Below are 20,242 nucleotides of genomic sequence, written 5' to 3' on the forward strand. Positions count from 1 at the left end.
GATGTGAATGCAGATGTGATTAGTTTGGCAGGCTGGTTGACTGCCTAGTGATTTGTCCCATGTCTTTCTGGGAAGATAATTGACAGGTGTGTAGAGACTTCATAAACTGCAAATGTCACGACTGAGCAGACATTCCAGGGGACTTTTAATTAAAACTATGAGATAGAAGTAGAGAGAGAGAAAGAGAGAGAGAGAGAGGCTCCAGATACATTTTAAAGATGTGCTGCTTAATTAGAGTCATATAGCCACTAGGCAAACGGAAATCTGCTCTGATGACACACTGGCAGGTCATCCCTCAAACGGCTCAGCTTCCCTTTCCCTCCTCTCCCTTCCTCCTCTCAGGGTTTACCGTAGTACATCACCTCCTCTCCCTTCCTCCTCTCAGGGTTTACCGTAGTACATCACCTCCTCTCCCTTCCTCCTCTCAGGGTTTACTGTAGTACATCACATGCTCTCCCTTCCTCCTCTCAGGGTTTACTGTAGTACATCACATGCTCTCCCTTCCTCCTCTCAGGGTTTACTGTAGTACATCACATGCTCTCCCTTACTCCTCTCAGGGTTTACCGTAGTACATCACCTCCTCTCCCTTACTCCTCTCAGGGTTTACCGTAGTACATCACCTCCTCTCCCTTCCTCCTCTCAGGGTTTACCGTAGTACATCACCTCCTCTCCCTTACTCCTCTCAGGATTTACCGTAGTACATCACCTCCTCTCCCTTACTCCTCTCAGGATTTACCGTAGTACATCACCTCCTCTCCCTTACTCCTCTCAGGGTTTACCGTAGTACATCACCTCCTCTCCCTTACTCCTCTCAGGGTTTAGCGTAGTACATCACATGCTCTCCCAACTGCTCCCTCACCTTTGTTGTCAAAGTGTCGGAAGAATAATACTCAGACATCAAATAGATTTTTAGTGCTTGTATTTTTATCTTTATTTATTCATTTAGGGCAGCAGGTAGACTAGCGGTTAGGAGCGTTGGGCCAGTAACCGAAAGGTTACTGGTTCGGATATCCAAGCCAACTAGGTTAAACAAATCTATATTAAAAGAGATGTAAAAACTCATCTTAGGTACGGCAGCCTGTATGTGATACATGGAGAGAAATTAACTGAGCCCAGAGATCTCCTTTCCAAAGCAGGCATGTGCATGTTATAGATCCTGATTTAAGCTGAGAAATGAATTATGAATCTAATGAAATTGCAGGTTTTTGTTTGAGTTACATATGTTGTTTCCAGAGAGTAAATCTGAATACTTTTGGCAGTCTTATATCCAGAAGAGCATCCAAGAATTGCATGTGTACAGGCACTCTGCACACAGACAGAATGCAAATAATTTATTTGCCAACTCATCCCTACATTGAATTGCCAGTGGGGTGGACCTGAGCAAACAGCCGTGAAGCCTTCAGAGCACATACATGGAGAGTTGATAGATGGACTGACAGCTGGAGCTGTTTGTGTTTCACTGTGGGAGCCAGCTCATCTGCTCATTAATATTTATTTATTTTGCAAATGGATTCTGAGGCTCGAAAAATGACTCACAATGTGCTTTTTTTATGTTGTAGTATAGATGAATATAGATTTGCGTTTTAACAAAAGAGATCTTTAGCCCACATATGATTGCTGACACCAAATAACACAAGCAGAGGAGCTGCACACATCTTTACCCAGACATTACCCTCTGTTTACACAGCATGGCTAAGCATGTCATGAACTATTACTCATTTACCATTATTTACATGAACGGTCCCTCCCACTGACATTGTGCAGATGTCAAGCATGATTCAATCACGGCCCCGAATTCATCACATAACCAGCTACTGCTGAAATGTTCATGATACAATGCAAGGAGAGAGACAGCTTTATTTTATTCAGAAATGCATTGATATTGATGTTCTGTTAGATGCATCCATCTTTCAGAATGGATTGAGCAGATATTATCATGCAACTTCTGCGCAACGGCTATGCTATAATATATAACATCCATAATATCAGTCTGATCAGGTCAGGTGTCTTATAATTGGCTTTTGTAGTCCATCTGATATGATATCAACAATTATTTGTCTTGATATGTTTTAAGTGATAACAAACATGCTCTCACAGGGGTTTCAGTATTGACATTTAAAAGCACCTTCTGTGACCTTATACTGGATTCTCTGGCCACATTCATTCATGTCACCTGTATTGTGTTAATGCCCTCTCCCCTCTGACCTTCAGTGGAGACAGCTCAGGTCCCCTCCCCTCCATTGTATTATGGCTTCTCTCTCTGAGACCTGGGCTAAGGGCCCTGCTGCACAAAAGGTCCCTTTTTCAAAAAGATGTTGATCTTCCTTTGACCTGAAAATCATGGAGGTGTAAGTAGCAGTAATAGGAGCTGAATGTACTGCAGATTTCCACTGATTTTGTCAGACTGGAAAATATCTGCCCTTGATCTAGACACCCATAAGGGTTCAACATCTGTTGGTGAATAAAACCGCTGAGCAACCCCACCCCCGCTATCACCTCCCATATGGTCTCTCCCTGTACTCTTTAAATGAGTGTGTGATGCAAGGGGCTAAAATCCAGCTCTCTGGGGTGGTGTTATTGGGAATAAGTTGTAAGGGAAGCTGACTCGCCATTGTTCAAGATTACAAGTCAGCGCATGTCAGCTCAACTTCACTCAATTCATTGGTGTGCTGTTTGTGTAAAAGAAACTGTCACTAATGAGAACGATATGGCAGTCTTGACATTTGTGAATATTAGGTGAAATATGTGAGCAGAGGGATGCCGATGCCAACATAGCAGCAGATGGTGTATATGCATATCAGAGACTCATGTTTTGACTGCAGCATTGGTTGTTTTTTCTCTTGTTTAATAATTAACATGTTGACTCATATTTGGCTCATTAATTGAATACCCCTGATCTGATCCTACCTACCCCCTTACATATCAGTTGTTCTGAGAACACCGTCATCTCTACAGGATACAGTGCCACCAAGGTGCTCATTGTGTTCAACAGCCCTATTTAGAATTGACATTACAGTCCAATGATGGAATCATCAAGTTTATCAGGAGTCAAGCTCATCCCTGCAATATGAAGAGCAGAGGAGCAGTGAAGACGAGCTGAGGCCGTTAGGGGTTCTGTAGACTATTAGCATCCCAGATCACCTCCCCAGAACCACAGCACTCCCCCTGCACTTCTGTCACAATTATAATATATTCATATTCAGTTAACTCAGCATGAAATGAAGTGACATTGTGGTTTCTGTATCCAGCCGCCTCTGTTAAACAGGTTGACACGTTCTATGAGGATTTACTGGGTTCAGAGCAATATGAGAAAGTGTTCATTATGTTTGCGTCGGTGTGCCACCACCTGATAGAAGAAACAGCTGAACGTCCAGATAATTATATCCCCAAAGCTTAATTAGTCAGTCAATAGCCAGCAGGAACTTAGGAAACCTCTTCCCCTCAGAGCTCCTGCTGGGTCTGTAGAGTGATTTTGGAGAGCACATCAGAACTGGTGCTTAATAAATCAATCAATATGGATAAGAGAGGAATTACAGATGCTAATGTGTGTGTGCATGCGTGCGTGTGTATGGTTGGGCGTGCGTGCGTGTGTATGGCTGGGCGTGCGTGCGTGTGTATGGCTGGGCGGGTGTGTGTATGGTTGGGCGTGCGTGCGTGTGTATGGTTGGGCGGGCGTGTGTATGGTTGGGCGTGCGTGCGTGTGTATGGTTGGGTGTGCGTGTGTATGGTTGGGCGTGCGTGTGTATGGTTGGGCGTGCGTGTGTATGGTTGGGCGTGCGTGTGTATGGTTGGGCGTGCGTGCGTGTGTATGGTTGGGCGTGCGTGCGTGTGTATGGTTGGGCGTGCGTGCGTGTGTATGGTTGGGGGGCGTGTGTATGGTTGGGTGGGCGTGTGTATGGTTGGGCGTGCGTGTGTATGGTTGGGCGGGCGTGTGTATGGTTGGGCGTGCGTGTGTATGGTTGGGCGGGCGTGTGTATGGTTGGGCGTGCGTGCGTGTGTATGGTTGGGCGTGCGTGTGTATGGTTGGGCGGGCGTGTGTATGGTTGGGCGGGCGTTTGTATGGTTGGGCGTGCGTGTGTATGGTTGGGCGTGCGTGTGTATGGTTGGGCGTGCGTGTGTATGGTTGGGCGTGCGTGCGTGTGTATGGTTGGGCGTGCGTGCGTGTGTATGGTTGGGCGTGCGTGTGTATGGTTGGGCGTGCGTGTGTATGGTTGGGCGTGCGTGTCTATGGTTGGGCGGGCGTGTGTATGGTTGGGCGTGCGGGCGTGTGTATGGTTGGGCGTGCGTGTGTGTGGTTGGGCGTGCGTGCGTGTGTATGGTTGGGCGTGCGTGCGTGTGTATGGTTGGGCGTGCGTGCGTGTGTATGGTTGGGCGGGCGTGTGAATGGTTGGGCGGGCGTGTGTATGGTTGGGCGTGCGTGTGTATGGTTGGGCGTGCGTGTGTATGGTTGGGCGGGCGTGTATATGGTTGGGCGTGCGTGTGTATGGTTGGGCGTGCGTGTGTATGGTTGGGCGGGCGTGTGTATGGTTGGGCGTGCGTGTGTATGGTTGGGCGTGCGTGTGTATGGTTGGGCGTGCGTGTGTATGGTTGGGCGTGCGTGTGTATGGTTGGGCGTGCGTGTGTATGGTTGGGCGGGCGTGTGTATGGTTGGGCGGGCGTGTGTATGGTTGGGCGTGCGTGTGTATGGTTGGGCGGGCGTGTGTATGGTTGGGCGTGCGTGCGTGTGTATGGTTGGGCGTGCGTGTGTATGGTTGGGCGTGCGTGTGTATGGTTGGGCGTGCGTGTGTATGGTTGGGCGTGCCCTGTGTATGGTTGAGCGTGCGTGTGTATGGTTGGGCGGGCGTGTGTATGGTTGGGCGTGCGTGTGTATGGTTGGGCGTGCGTGTGTATGGTTGGGCGTGCGTGTGTATGGTTGGGCGTGCGTGTGTATGGTTGGGCGTGCGTGTGTATGGTTGGGCGTGCGTGTGTATGGTTGGGCGTGCGTGTGTATGGTTGGGCGGGCGTGTGTATGGTTGGGCGGGCGTGTGTATGGTTGGGCGTGCGTGCGTGTGTATGGTTGGGCGTGCGTGTGTATGGTTGGGCGGGCGTGTGTATGGTTGGGCGTGCGTGCGTGTGTATGGTTGGGCGTGCGTGTGTATGGTTGGGCGTGCGTGTGTATGGTTGGGCGTGCATGTGTATGGTTGGGCGTGCGTGTGTATGGTTGGGCATGCGTGTGTATGGTTGGGCGTGCATGCGTGTGTATGGTTGGGCGTGCGTGCGTGTGTATGGTTGGGCGTGCGTGTGTATGGTTGGGCGTGCGTGTGTATGGTTGGGTGTGCGTGTGTATGGTTGGGCGGGCGTGTGTATGGTTGGGCGTGCGTGCGTGTGTATGGTTGGGCGTGCGTGTGTATGGTTGGGCGTGCGTGTGTATGGTTGGGCGTGCGTGTGTATGGTTGGGTGTGCGTGCGTGTGTATGGTTGGGTGTGCGTGCGTGTGTATGGTTGGGCGGGCGTGCGTGCGTGCGTGTGTATGGTTGGGCGTGCGTGCGTGTGTATGGTTGGCCGTGCGTGCGTGTGTATGGTTGGGCGTGCGTGTGTATGGTTGGGCGGGCGTGTGTATGGTTGGGCGTGCGTGTGTATGGTTGGGCGTGCGTGCGTGTGTATGGTTGAGCGTGCGTGTGTATGGTTGGGCGTGCGTGTGTATGGTTGGGCGTGCGTGCGTGTGTATGGTTGAGCGTGCGTGTGTATGGTTGGGCGTGCGTGTGTATGGTTGGGCGTGCCCTGTGTATGGTTGAGCGTGCGTGTGTATGGTTGGGCGTGCGTGTGTATGGTTGGGCGTGCGTGTGTATGGTTGGGCGTGCGTGTGTATGGTTGGGCGGGCGTGCGTGCGTGTGTATGGTTGGGCGTGCGTGCGTGTGTATGGTTGGCCGTGCGTGCGTGTGTATGGTTGGCCGTGCGTGTGTGTATGGTTGGGCGTGCGTGTGTATGGTTGGGCGGGCGTGTGTATGGTTGGGCGTGTGTGTGTATGGTTGGGCGTGCGTGCGTGTGTATGGTTGAGCGTGCGTGTGTATGGTTGGGCGTGCGTGTGTATGGTTGGGCGTGCGTGCGTGTGTATGGTTGAGCGTGCGTGTGTATGGTTGGGCGTGCCCTGTGTATGGTTGACCGTGCGTGTGTATGGTTGGGCGTGCGTGTGTATGTTTGGGCGTGCGTGTGTATGGTTGAGCGTGCGTTGGCGGCTGTATGTGATCAATCTGTTTTTCTGGTTAGTACAGTCATACATTTCACACTACAATCCACAATGGTCCATAATATCCAATACATACTGTCATTTGATATTGAATGTGACATTTAGCTTGATTCAGCTAATAAGGGTGGGCTTATGGCCATTCAAAAGTGAAAAAGATATGACCAAGCAAAGACTTGCCAGAAATGGACCCTCAGATTAAATCGTATTATCTATTTATCAATATTAAATGATGTTATTTGGAGCCCTGGACAATAGCTATAATTGCCAAGTTGACTCTGTTTTGTCAGATTAAGCATCCATGTATAGGCTATTTATACACATCATTATAATTTGTAAATAGTTTTGTACTTTCTACCCCAATTGGTAGTCACAGTCTTGTCCCATCACTGCAACTCCCGTATGGACTCAGGAGCGGTGAAGGTCGAGAGTCACGTGTCCTCCGAAACATGACCCTGCCAAGCCTCAATGCTCGCTTAACCCGGAAGCCAGCCGCACCAATGTGTCAGAGGAAACACAGTACAACTGGTGACCAAGTTGTCACCCTTTGTACGCAGTGTATGTGCCCGGCCCGCCTCAAGGAGTCACTGGAGCGTGATGGGACAAGGACATCCCAGCCCTCCCCTAACTCAGACGATGCTGGGCCAATTGTGTCCCTCATGGGTCTCCCGGTCGCGGCCGGCTGTGACTCAGCCTGGGATCGAGCCTGGGTCTGTAGTAACGCCTCTAGCTCTGCAATGCCATGCCTTAGACTTCTGCGCCACTCGGGAGGCCCGGACACATATTTTTTTTGATCGTGAAAAGTTCCATCGCAAAGTTTCCTCCCAGGCAGTCAGTGTTTTCCCCACTCAGTCGGTCACTCGGCGGAAGGTCACATTAACCTAGTTTAGCCAGCCACTCAGAGGCCATTTTTAGCATCAGCTCCCTGGGTGTGAGTCAGTCAGGGCAGGGCAGGAGGCAGACCAGGGCATGGCTGTGTTCTCCTCTCAGCATGTCATCTTGCTGCTCCAGGTGCCAGCAGCCCCACTGATCCATCCAGGTGACATCTCCAGAACCCCAAAGTCAAACGGCACACTGACTCACTTCCTGTCTTGTGACATGTGGAGAAGAGGGGATGTTGAAAGGGAGCAGGTGGTCAGTCAAGTGGTCATCCTGTCGACGAATGCTGAGGAGAAACATGGCCCTGCAGTTTTGTTTGTAGTGTGTTGTCAGCTTGTCAGACCTCAGATCTGCTGTTGGCAACATGCCCACTACAACCGGTTCTTTACTCAGCTCTCTGGGAGCACAGCACTCTAATGACTCATGGAAAAGATGTACACTGTATATGGAGGTGTATGTGTGTGTTTAAAGTGTTTTATTTAGGCACCGAACGCTATGGTTTACATTTTTTTTAAATACACCACTAACCTGCTTTTGTCTTCTCTCTCCTTCTCTTCCCAAATGCAGCGCTCCAAAATAGCAGTTTATGAAAAAATGTGGTCTTACATGAAATCAGCTGAACCGTCAGTGTTCGCCAAGACGACACCAGAAGGGGTTGCCCGAGTGCGAAAGTCGAAAGGCAAATTCGCCTTTCTTCTTGAATCCACAATGAACGAGTACATTGAGCAGCGGAAACCTTGTGACACCATGAAAGTGGGCGGCAACCTCGACTCTAAAGGATACGGTGTGGCAACACCTAAAGGCTCAGCATTAAGGTGGGTGGGATAATATAACAATATTCTCCATGTTGTTATAGTATTCCACCTACCCTGATGTCTCGTGTCCCATTTCTCTTCTTCCTCATTCTTCACTTTTTATTTTTTGAGGTTCATCAGGAAGGTAAAGGTATTTATTACAGATGTTGGATCTTAACTTGATCACTCTTTTGTCGCATAGAATCTTCCTGCAGCATCAGGAAATTCAAATGAGCCTTGTGAATCCCGGAAAATGATCAGTTCTCTTTCTCTCCATGCAGGGGCAGTCAAGTCATTGGGATCAGGGCTTGCTATCAAAATAATATTATCGCTCAGCGCTAGGCCCCAGTCCTATTACTGCTACATTCAAATGTACAAAAATGTATCTGAAATGCAGCCATTCACATCAACAACCGTCGTTTTATATAGCTTAATGACATAAGATATATATTGATCTCCAATAGGCTACGACATGCAAGTGTCAAGTTTATCCTAAGGTTACGAATGAACTGTCAAAATTGAGTTGAATCGCTGCCTGGGATGGTCTAGTGGTTTGGGCCGCTGCCTGGGATGGTCTAGTGGTTTGGGCCGCTGCCTGTGGTGGTCTAGTGGTTTGGGCCGCTGCCTGGGGTGGTCTAGGGGTTAGGGACGCTGCCTGGGATGGTCTAGTGGTTTGGGCCGCTGCCTGTGGTGGTCTAGTGGTTTGGGCCGCTGCCTGGGGTGGTCTAGTGGTTTGTGCCGCTGCCTGGGGTGGTCTAGTGGTTTGGGCCGCTGCCTGGGATGGTCTAGTGGTTTGGGCCGCTGCCTGGGGTGGTCTAGTGGTTTGGGCCGCTGCCTGGGATGGTCTAGTGGTTTGGGCCGCTGCCTGGGGTGGTCTAGTGGTTTGGGACGCTGACTGGGGTGGTCTAGTGGTTTGGGCCGCTGCCTGGGGTGGTCTAGTGGTTTGGGCCGCTGCCTGGGATGGTCTAGTGGTTAGGGACGCTGACTGGGGTGGTCTAGTGGTTTGGGACGCTGACTGGGGTGGTCTAGTGGTTTGGGCCGCTGCCTGGGATGGTCTAGTGGTTTGGGCCGCTGCCTGGGGTGGTCTAGTGGTTTGGGCCGCTGCCTGTGGTGGTCTAGTGGTTTGGGCCGCTGCCTGGGGTGGTCTAGTGGTTAGGGCCGCTGCCTGGGGTGGTCTAGGGGTTAGGGACGCTGACTGGGGTGGTCTAGGGGTTAGGGACGCTGACTGGGGTGGTCTAGTGGTTAGGGCCACTGCCTGGGGTCTAGTGGTTAGGGATGCTGACAGGGGTGGTCTAGTGGTTAGGGACGCTGACTGGGGTGGTCTAGTGGTTAGGGCCGCTGCCTGGGGTCTAGTGGTTAGGGATGCTGACAGGGGTGGTCTAGTGGTTAGGGACGCTGACTGGGGTGGTCTAGGGGTTAGGGACGCTGACTGGGGTGGTCTAGGGGTTAGGGACGCTGACTGGGGTGGTCTAGGGGTTAGGGCCGCTGACTGGGGTGGTCTAGTGGTTAGGGCCGCTGCCTGGGGTCTAGTGGTTTGGGCCGCTGCCTGGGGTGGTCTAGGGGTTAGGGCCGCTGACTGGGGTGGTCTAGTGGTTAGGGCCGCTGCCTAGGGTCTAGTGGTTAGGGATGCTGACAGGGGTGGTCTAGTGGTTAGGGACGCTGACTGGGGTGGTCTAGTGGTTAGGGCCGCTGACTGTGGTGGTCTAGTGGTTAGGGCCGCTGCCTGGGGTCTAGTGGTTAGGGACGCTGCCTGGGGTGGTCTAGGGGTTAGGGACGCTGCCTGGGGTGGTCTAGTGGTTAGGGCCGCTGCCTGGGGTGGTCTAGGGGTTAGGGACGCTGCCTGGGGTGGTCTAGTGGTTAGGGACGCTGCCTGGGGTGGTCTAGGGGTTAGGGACGCTGACTGGGGTGGTCTAGGGGTTAGGGACGCTGCCTGGGGTGGTCTAGTGGTTAGGGACGCTGCCTGGGGTGGTCTAGGGGTTAGGGACGCTGACTGGGGTGGTCTAGGGGTTAGGGACGCTGCCTGGGGTGGTCTAGTGGTTAGGGCCGCTGCCTGGGGTGGTCTAGGGGTTAGGGACGCTGCCTGGGGTGGTCTAGTGGTTAGGGACGCTGCCTGGGGTGGTCTAGGGGTTAGGGACGCTGACTGGGGTGGTCTAGGGGTTAGGGACGCTGCCTGGGGTGGTCTAGTGGTTAGGGACGCTGCCTGGGGTGGTCTAGGGGTTAGGGACGCTGACTGGGGTGGTCTAGTGGTTAGGGACGCTGCCTGGGGTGGTCTAGGGGTTAGGGACGCTGCCTGGGGTGGTCTAGTGGTTAGGGCCGCTGCCTGGGGTGGTCTAGGGGTTAGGGACGCTGCCTGGGGTGGTCTAGTGGTTAGGGACGCTGCCTGGGGTGGTCTAGGGGTTAGGGACGCTGACTGGGGTGGTCTAGGGGTTAGGGACGCTGCCTGGGGTGGTCTAGTGGTTAGGGACGCTGCCTGGGGTGGTCTAGGGGTTAGGGACGCTGACTGGGGTGGTCTAGTGGTAAGAGGGACGCTGCCTGGGGTCTAGTGGTTTGGGCCGCTGCCTGGGGTGGTCTAGTGGTTAGGGACGCTGACTGGGGTGGTCTAGGGGTTAGGGCCGCTGACTGGGGTGGTCTAGTGGTTAGGGCCGCTGCCTGGGGTCTAGTGGTTAGGGATGCTGACAGGTGTGGTCTAGTGGTTAGGGACGCTGACTGGGGTGGTCTAGTGGTTAGGGCCGCTGCCTGGGGTCTAGTGGTTAGGGACGCTGCCTGGGGTGGTCTAGTGGTTAGGGACACTGCCTGGGGTCTAGTGGTTAGGGACGCTGCCTGGGGTCTAGTGGTTAGGGATGCTGACAGGGGTGGTCTAGTGGTTAGGGACGCTGCCTGGGGTCTAGTGGTTAGGGCTGCTGACTGGGGTGGTGTAGTGGTTAGGGACGCTGACAGGGGTGGTCTAGTGGTTTGGGACGCTGACAGGGGTGGTCTAGTGGTTAGGGCCGCTGCCTGGGGTGGTCTAGTGGTTAAGGACGCTGACTGGGGTGGTCTAGTGGTTAAGGACGCTGACAGGGGTGGTCTAGTGGTTTGGGACGCTGACAGGGGTGGTCTAGTGGTTAAGGACGCTGACTGGGGTGGTCTAGTGGTTAGGGACGCTGCCTGGGGTGGTCTAGTGGTTAGGGATGCTGCCTGGGGTGGTCTAGTGGTTAGGGACGCTGACTGGGGTGGTCTAGTGGTTAGGCACGCTGACTGGGGTGGTCTAGTGGTTAGGGACGCTGCCTGGGGTGGTCTAGTGGTTAGGGATGCTGCCTGGGGTGGTCTAGTGGTTAGGGACGCTGACTGGGGTGGTCTAGTGGTTAGGCACGCTGACTGGGGTGGTCTAGTGGTTAGGGACGCTGACTGGGGTGGTCTAGTGGTTAGGGACGCTGACTGGGGTGGTCTAGTGGTTAGGGATGCTGACTGGGGTGGTCTAGTGGTTAGGCACGCTGACTGGGGTGGTCTAGTGGTTAGAGACGCTGACTGGGGTGGTCTAGTGGTTAGGGACGCTGACTGGGGTGGTCTAGTGGTTAGGGACGCTGACTGGGGTGGTCTAGTGGTTAGGGATGCTGACTGGGGTGGTCTAGTGGTTAGGCACGCTGACTGGGGTGGTCTAGTGGTTAGAGACGCTGCCTGGGGTGGTCTAGTGGTTAGAGACGCTGACTGGGGTGGTCTAGTGGTTAGGGACGCTGCCTGGGGTGGTCTAGTGGTTAGGGACGCTGACTGGGGTGGTCTAGTGGTTAGGGATGCTGACTGGGGTGGTCTAGTGGTTAGGCACGCTGACTGGGGTGGTCTAGTGGTTAGAGACGCTGCCTGGGGTGGTCTAGTGGTTAGAGACGCTGACTGGGGTGGTCTAGTGGTTAGGGACGCTGACTGGGGTGGTCTAGTGGTTAGGGACGCTGACTGGGGTGGTCTAGTGGTTAGGGATGCTGACTGGGGTGGTCTAGTGGTTAGGCACGCTGACTGGGGTGGTCTAGTGGTTAGAGACGCTGCCTGGGGTGGTCTAGTGGTTAGAGACGCTGACTGGGGTGGTCTAGTGGTTAGGCACGCTGACTGGGGTGGTGTAGTGGTTAGGGACGCTGACTGGGGTGGTCTAGTGGTTAGGCACGCTGACTGGGGTGGTCTAGTGGTTAGGCACGCTGACTGGGGTGGTCTAGTGGTTAGGGACGCTGACTGGGGTGGTCTAGTGGTTAGGCACGCTGACTGGGGTGGTCTAGTGGTTAGGGACGCTGCCTGGGGTGGTCTAGTGGTTAGGGACGCTGACTGGGGTGGTCTAGTGGTTAGGCACGCTGACTGGGGTGGTCTAGTGGTTAGGGACGCTGCCTGGGGTGGTCTAGTGGTTAGGGACGCTGACTGGGGTGGTCTAGTGGTTAGGGACGCTGCCTGGGGTGGTCTAGTGGTTAGGGACGCTGCCTGGGGTGGTCTAGTGGTTAGGGACGCTGCCTGGGGTGGTCTAGTGGTTAGGGACGCTGCCTGTGGTGGTCTAGTGGTTAGGGACGCTGACTGGGGTGGTCTAGTGGTTAGGGACGCTGACTGGGGTGGTCTAGGGGTTAGGGACGCTGCCTGGGGTGGTCTAGTGGTTAGGGACGCTGCCTGGGGTGGTCTAGTGGTTAGGGACGCTGCCTGGGGTGGTCTAGTGGTTAGGGACGCTGACTGGGGTGGTCTAGTGGTTAGGGACGCTGACTGGGGTGGTCTAGGGGTTAGGGCCTCTGCCTTCAGCGCACATAATAGGCGTACTGTGTTGGACCAACGCCCTTCTGGCACAAATAACTCCCTCCCTCCGATTGACTTGATGAAATTACACATTTCAACTATGGACATTCCAGGGATATTCTACCTCAGATCTTGATAAGAAATTACCATACCAGACACTTGGATAACATAATAAAATAAAAGCAGTAGGCCACACCAACATTAGTTTCCATTCATACAAAGTATCTTGGCAGACTTTGGTTGCAAGTGTAACACGTGGGATATGAACCAAGGTCTCCCACAGGAGCAACCAACATCTTAGACCATTTTAGACTCTTGGGCCGAGGGCTGACACGTGACCATGACCGACTCATGTCCGCTGCACAAGCAGGATTAGGTAACACCAACATCATCTTTTAGGGAGGTGAACAATAATGGTTGCAATTGAGATCAGTTGTGTGGATGAAATAGAGTATTGATGGATTAACAAGACTTCAGCTGAAGATAATCTAAATCAAATCAAATCCAATTTTATTTATCACATACACATTGTTAGCAGATGTTAATCCGAGTGTAGCGAAATGCTTGTGCTTCTATTTCCGACAGTGCAGTAATATCTAACAAGTAATCTAACAATTCCCCAACAACAACCTAATACACACACATCTAAAGGGGTGAATGAAAATATGTACATATAGATAGATATATGGATGAACGATGGCCGAGCGGCATAGGCAAGATGCAGTATATGGTATAAAATACAGTATTTACATGTGGTATGAGTAATGTAAGATATGTAAACATTATTATAGCGGCATTATTTAGAATGGCATTGTATAAAGTGACTAGTGATCCATTTATTAAAGTGGCCAGTGATTGGGCAAAGAAGCTGTTTAGTTTGTCTGGAAGCGTGATGTGGCTGGTTTTCTTTTTGTAGTCCGTGATTGCCTGTAGACCCTAGCACATACGTCTCATGTCTGAGCTGTTGAATTGCGACTCCACTTTGTCCCTGCACTGGCACTTCACTTGTTTGATTGCCTTGCAGAGGGAATAACTACACTGTTTAAATTCAGTCATCATTCTTTCAGTTTTGCCCGAATGCCGCCTTCCATCCACGGTTTCTGGTTAGGGTAGGTTTTACTGGTCACAGTAGGTACAAGATCTCCAATGCCCTTCTTTATAAATGCACTCACTGAGTCAGTGTATAGGTCGATGGTGTTCTCTAAGGCTGACCGGAACATATTCCAGTCCGCGTGATCAAAACAATCTTGAAGCGTGGCTTCCGATTGGTTGGACCAGCGTTGAATGGTCCTCGTCACTGGTACATCCTAGTCTAGTGCCTTCGATGGTTGCAATAGCCCCTTGTTATTTTATTATATTCCAATAGGCTACATTCTATAGGCTACCCACTAGCCTATTCATTGTCACATAATGGAAGATATGAAAACCGATAATAGGCTAGCCTACTGTTTGTGTTTCCCTGGCTGAGTTAATGAGCTGATTTGAGCTGATCAGTTGATTTTACAGATGATTGACTGTAGAATGATAAACTTTCCTCCAGTGTGGATGCTCATCCATGTTTTATAGTAGAACTATGTATATTTAGTCAATTTAGTTATGGTCTTTGGTGTGGATTAAAATACTGTATTGTACAATATTGTTTAATATTTCATGTTATAAAGCTGTCAAGATGTTTATGTATTTGAGCCTATCCAAAGACGATTTTGGTGAGCTGAGACACTTTTCTCTGATGTGCAAATGTGGCCTACTGTAGGCTCAGGCTGGTCACTAGATCACCCAGCATTGGGTGAGAACTCACAAAGCTTGCAGGCGGAGCGAGTTACTTAGACCACTGCACTATGGCAGGTCACAATGCTCTAACAAGCACAAAAAAAAGGATTTTAAATAGCGAAAAATACATCTACCCCCTACAAATACGGAAATGTATTTTAATCCACATAAAATGGAGCCTGTGCATAACCTACATAAGGTACCACATAGGTGTGGTACTGCGTTGTATACAAACACCTCTTCCAGCTGCACCCTGGCGGCGATTCTAAATATTTATTCAGATATTCAAATCCTTCTGCTGCAGGATTATTTTTCTCCTGCGACGAAACTGGTCAAATTAAGATCGGACATCAGTATGTGTTTCTTTAACTCACGTCTAGACGTAAAGCCGTTTCGATCATGTTCTCTCTATCTGTATGGTTTGTTTCTCTCTGTGTTGCTCTTTTTCTTTCTCTTTAAAGGGAAAGTACTCTTGGTATATTAGACATATTTACTAAATTCATTTGTATGTTGACGTGCCCCCCACCCACCTCAGTTGTTTGTTTTTCTCTTCCCCTCAATCTTTCCTCCCTCTGTTCTCCTTGGTGTCACTCTGTTCTCCTTGGTGTCCCTCTCGGGCAGTTCTGCATTGCTTCTAATTTAACAGTTCAATGTGTTTCTTTCAATTAACTTGCTAAAAGCTGCATTGTCACTTATGATGAATGTTAACGTGCATGCTGTATGTTGTCGTTATTCTTCTATTCTCTATGACAAAGTGTCCCCATCCCGCACACTTCAGTTCTGAGCAATGTAACCCTCCATACCACCTCTCTAATATTGAACCATTTCTTTGCTGTAAAACGCTTCTTACCTCTCCACACCGGTGCAATTCTTTACCGATTTGTCCTTTTCGTGCTCCCCCTTATGAATCATTTGATATTATTACTATTATTACAATTGACTAATATTATAGTATTAGATTTCTCACGGACCTGTTCATTTTCTTACAAGTTATGTTTTATCGTTTCAAGAAATGCTGTTAACCTGGCAGTGTTAAAACTGAATGAGCAAGGCCTCTTGGACAAATTGAAAAACAAATGGTGGTACGACAAGGGAGAGTGCGGCAGCGGAGGAGGTGACTCCAAGGTCAGCCTCAATGTCACCAACATCGGGTATCGTAGAGTAGAGTAATCGGCAAGGCTGTTATATCACTACTGTAACCTATAGGCCCCAACCACAGCCCACGATGGCCCTGTAACAGAAAAATGTGTGGCTTTTTCTATTTTATTGTGCAACTGAGATCAAACTGGGAACCCTTTACTTGGCTAATGGAGGAAAAAGACCAGTAACAATTAAGATATTTCCGAGAAAAAGACGAGGTATTTGTTTACTGTACGTACAGAAGAAGAGAGGAGGAGTTGAAGCTGATTATTATTCATGATGGTAGTTAAGTACATCCACTGTGGTAAGATAGCATGTGAGACCTCTTTTGGGAGGTTAGTGTTCTGTTCTACAGCAGGGCTGTTTAGTGAGATATTTCTTGAATTTCTCCAGAGGCTTTTTAGTTTAGGTCTTTGCCCTGTGGTTGTGAAAGGCAGAATGTATAGAAGGGGTGATTGTACATTTCCTCTGCTTTTTATGTCCACAGGGCAAACATGGAATTATAATGCTCTGTTTCACTGAAGGTGGATTAATAATTTGTAATTTATGTTGAGTTAATTATTGACTAAGAGAATAACATGGCAGTGTCCATGAACCCTAGCACTGAGGTGTACTGTAGCACTCTCCAAACTCCCTCAACCTTGGGTGGTAGGACAGGCGAGGCGAACAGCGTAGTCTTGAGGGGACTAAGCATTGCAGGCAAACGTGAGAATTCTAATGACAAAGTGACACCAAATGTTCAAAACTTTTGTCTGATACCAATAACATCACTGTAAACCAGTGTTAGCTTGTCACCCTGACAGATTCCTTTGGTTGGTCTTAGTCTCCAAGACCAGTCAAAGTCTACCTACCCATGGCCGGCCCTGCCCCGACCAATGAAACGCTGCAAGAGGGTGGAAAATTTGACCTGATCTTGGGTTTCAGAACATGAGGGCACAGCGACAGCCCGACTGTGGATCCGTCTCTGTCTCTACTCTTCTGCTTGCATCTTGACCATAGTACACTTGACACATTGTAGAAGACCAGGCAGACTGACTTTGATGTTGTTGACTCTAGTTATTCATTCCTGAGCGTAAGCAGGACATGAATACTATCAGCAGAGCAACACAAAGCAGCTGCCTCGTCCTGCAAGCAATCTGCCTTGAATCCTTGGTAGAGAGAGGGTAGACTCAGCCATGTTATATCACACCTGCTACATTTCTGGTTTATTATTTTATTCCTAAAAATGCATGTGTTGGTACTTTAACAATGTGCTTCAAATATATTGTATGTAATAACCACTGAGAGAGGAAAACCCAATATATTCTAGACACACAGCTTCTAAAAACACTATAAATATAACTCAATCTGACTTTGGCAATTTATACTCTAATTATACTACAAATACCAAGGGGAATTCGCTCACAAATGAAAGTAGGCTACGTTTTCCTCATATTTAGCACATACATACAGTTGAAGTCGGAAGTTTACATACACTTAGGTTGGAGTCATTAAAACTTGTTTTTCAACCACTCCACAAACTTCTTGTTAACAAACTATACTTTTGGCAAGTCGGTTAGGACATCTACTTTGTGCATGACACAAGTAATTTTTCCAATAATTGTTAACAGACATATTATTTCACTGTATCCAATTCCAGTCAGAAGTCAGAATACTAGAGTCAGAAGTTTACATACACTAAGTTGACAGTGCTTTAAACAGCTTGGAAAATTCCAGAAAATGATGTCATGGCTTTAGAAGCTTCTGATAGGCTAATTGACATCATTTGAGTCAATTGGAGGTGTACCTGTGGATGTATTTCAAGGCCTACCTTCAAACCCAGGGCTTCTTTGCTTGACATTATGGGAAAATCAAAATAAATCAGCCAAAACCTCAGAAAAACAATTGTAGACCTCCACAAGTCTGGTTCATCATTGGGAGCAATTTCCAAACGCCTGAACGTACCACTTTCATCTGTACAAACAATAGTACGCAAGTATAAACACCATGGGACCACGCAGCCGTCATACCGCTCAGGAAGGAGACGCGTTCTGTCTCCTAGAGATGAACATGCTTTAGTGCGAAAAGTGGAAATCAATCCCAGAACAACAGCAAAGGACCTTGTGAAGATGCTGGAGGAAACACGTACAAAAGTATCTATATCCACAGTAAAACGAGTCCTATATCGACATAACCTCAAAGGCCGCTCAGCAAGGCAGAAGCCACTGCTCCAAAACCGGCATAAAAAAGCCAGACTACGGTTTGCAACTGCACATGGGGACAAAGATCGTACTTTTTGGAGAAATGTCCTCTGATCTGATGAAACAAAAATAGAAATGTTTGGCCATAATGACCATCGTTATTTTTTGGAGGAAAAAGGGGGAGGCTTGCAAACCGAAGAACACCATCCCAACCGTGAAGCACGGGGGTGGCAGCATCATGTTGTGGCTGTGCTTTGCTGCAGGAGGGACTGGTGCACTTCACAAAATAGATGGCATCATAAGGTAGGAAAATGATGTGGATATATTGAAGCAACATCCGTCAGGAAGTTAAAGCTTGGTCGCAAATGGGTCTTCCAAATGGACAATGACTCCAAGCATACTTCCAAAGTCGTGGCAAAATGGCTTAAGAACAACAAAGTCAAGGTATTTGAGTGACCATCACAAAGCCCTGACCTCAATCCCATAGAACATTTGTGGGCAGAACTGAAAACGCATGTGCGAGCAAGGAGGCCTACAAACCTGACTCAGTTACACCAGCTCTGTCAGGAGGAATGGGCCAAAATTCACCCAACTTATTGTGGGAAGCTTGTGGAAGGCTACCTGAAACGTTTGTCCCAAGTTAAACAATTTAAAGGCAATGCTACCAAATACTAATTGAGTGTATGTAAACTCCTGACCCACTGGGAATGTGATGAAAGAAATAAAAGCTGAAATAAATCCTTCTCTCTACTATTATTCTGATATTTCACATTCTTAAGATAAAGTGGTGATCCTAACTGACCTAAGACAGGGAATGTTTACTAGGATTAAATGTCAGGAATTGTGATAAACTGAGTTTAAATGTATTTGGATAAGGTAACTTTCCGACTTCAATCGTATACTCAAGGAAATTCCATACAGCAGGTTAAGAACTGGAACTAGTAACTATTTGTGATAAATATATTTGGATGTATGAGAATCAGGCGGTGTAAAGACATCATTTACACCTCCATGGGTAAATGATGTTTCTTCTGTGTGTCATATTTTCTCATGTTTTGTTTTAATGTTATTTGATATTTTCCATGAACTGTTCATACTGTGTATTTGAATTTTATAGTTTTGTCTTTGTGTATGTTTTGGGAGTGTTCTGTTTGCATTGTTTTCCAGTTCTTGTTCTGTCACCTCAACATATCATAAACCACACATATGATAAGCACTCCTGAATCATACTTGGTGGAAACGGTGACATAGTCCATAGACGTCCCCCACCACAGACACTGATATTATACTCTCAAAAAAGAACTGAACGTTGCTTTTTTTACTTTGCTCCTCCTTGTTGGACTGGATCAAGACTGGATGGGCCCCAGCATGTCTACCTAGCAGCCAGCAGAAATCACAGGCACAAGGTGATAGCCATCTGAGAGGCATGCTCAGTACAGCACGCACATCAGCATGTGTCATTATTGTGTCAGCCACTACTGGACGGACGGATGGACGGACGGTTAGCTAGGATAGTACAGGCTAGGATAGCACAGTCCTCTAGCTCGCTGTTAGCCAGTCAGCTCTCAGTCAGTTGACCTCTCACTTGCTGTCATTCCTGTTGTGGGTCACTTCCTGTGCCTGCATGCCCTCATAGGATGCCCTCCCGCCAGCCCTGGATACGTGTCATGCAAGAGGGAACTAAATCATCGCCTGTTTTCATCTTTGGCTCCATGACTACATCATACATTAATAACACTGTTATGTTATGGCACTGTCGTTGCTATACTCTACAAAATGAGTTCCAGATCAAATAGCCAGGCCATTGCCAGGGAGTCTTCCTGCTTGGGGACTTGGTAGGGAAACAGAAGTCACCCAGTTTGTCCTGATGTTACGCCCATAGTGTAGCTGCTATTCTCCATACTGATGCCAATACTGGAACCTTGACAGATGTGACTTGCATGTCCATAGCAACAGCTCAGTACGAGCAGGAGACAGTACTTATTGTCCGAAGCTGCTGTAACTAACCTCATCCTTATTAACATAGTTATTTTCTGAAACTAGTTGTATACCATAAATGTTGCCAAAGTATTTTTTGTCTGAATTGCTGTGAAAATAAGCCATATAGCCAGATAAGATCAAATAACCTCACATTCTCTACACTCCTCTTTTATGTAAATATTCAATAGTATGCATTAAGCAGACAACAGTGGTGAATACAATATATTTAATGAAGTTAAATTACAAACCCAGATCATTTTTCAGAAAGAAAATAATCACAGAAATATCGCAGTCATGTAGAATGCATAATGTCTTACAAACATAACACCCTACTTGAGGACTCATTAGAAACGGGTTGGCTCTTTTATTTCTCAGTCAAATCTACCTGTAGATCTCATTGATCTCATTGCAGGTAGAAGTTGAACAACTAGCTATATAACACTAACCATGCAGCCACAGAGCTACATAGAATCAATGTATTGGCACCTATTTTGGTATCTACCGCTCTCTTGTAGCTCTCAACGTTTACGTGTGATTGATTTG

General features: G+C 48.8%; 1 protein-coding gene across 1 annotated transcript in view; it reads left to right on the forward strand.

Moving 5' to 3' along the window:
* The window catches only part of LOC118390772 (glutamate receptor 3-like), a 126,683-nt gene that overhangs the window by 101,958 nt on the left and 4,483 nt on the right, over window positions 1-20,242 (forward strand). Inside the window, exons 13-14 of the mRNA XM_052457088.1 lie at window positions 7,669-7,916; window positions 15,410-15,524. Coding sequence (XP_052313048.1) covers window positions 7,669-7,916; window positions 15,410-15,524 — 363 coding nt within the window. The remainder of the gene's footprint in view (window positions 1-7,668; window positions 7,917-15,409; window positions 15,525-20,242) is intronic.

The sequence above is a fragment of the Oncorhynchus keta genome, chromosome 11, assembly GCF_023373465.1.
Source record: "Oncorhynchus keta strain PuntledgeMale-10-30-2019 chromosome 11, Oket_V2, whole genome shotgun sequence".
NCBI lineage: Eukaryota > Metazoa > Chordata > Actinopteri > Salmoniformes > Salmonidae > Oncorhynchus > Oncorhynchus keta.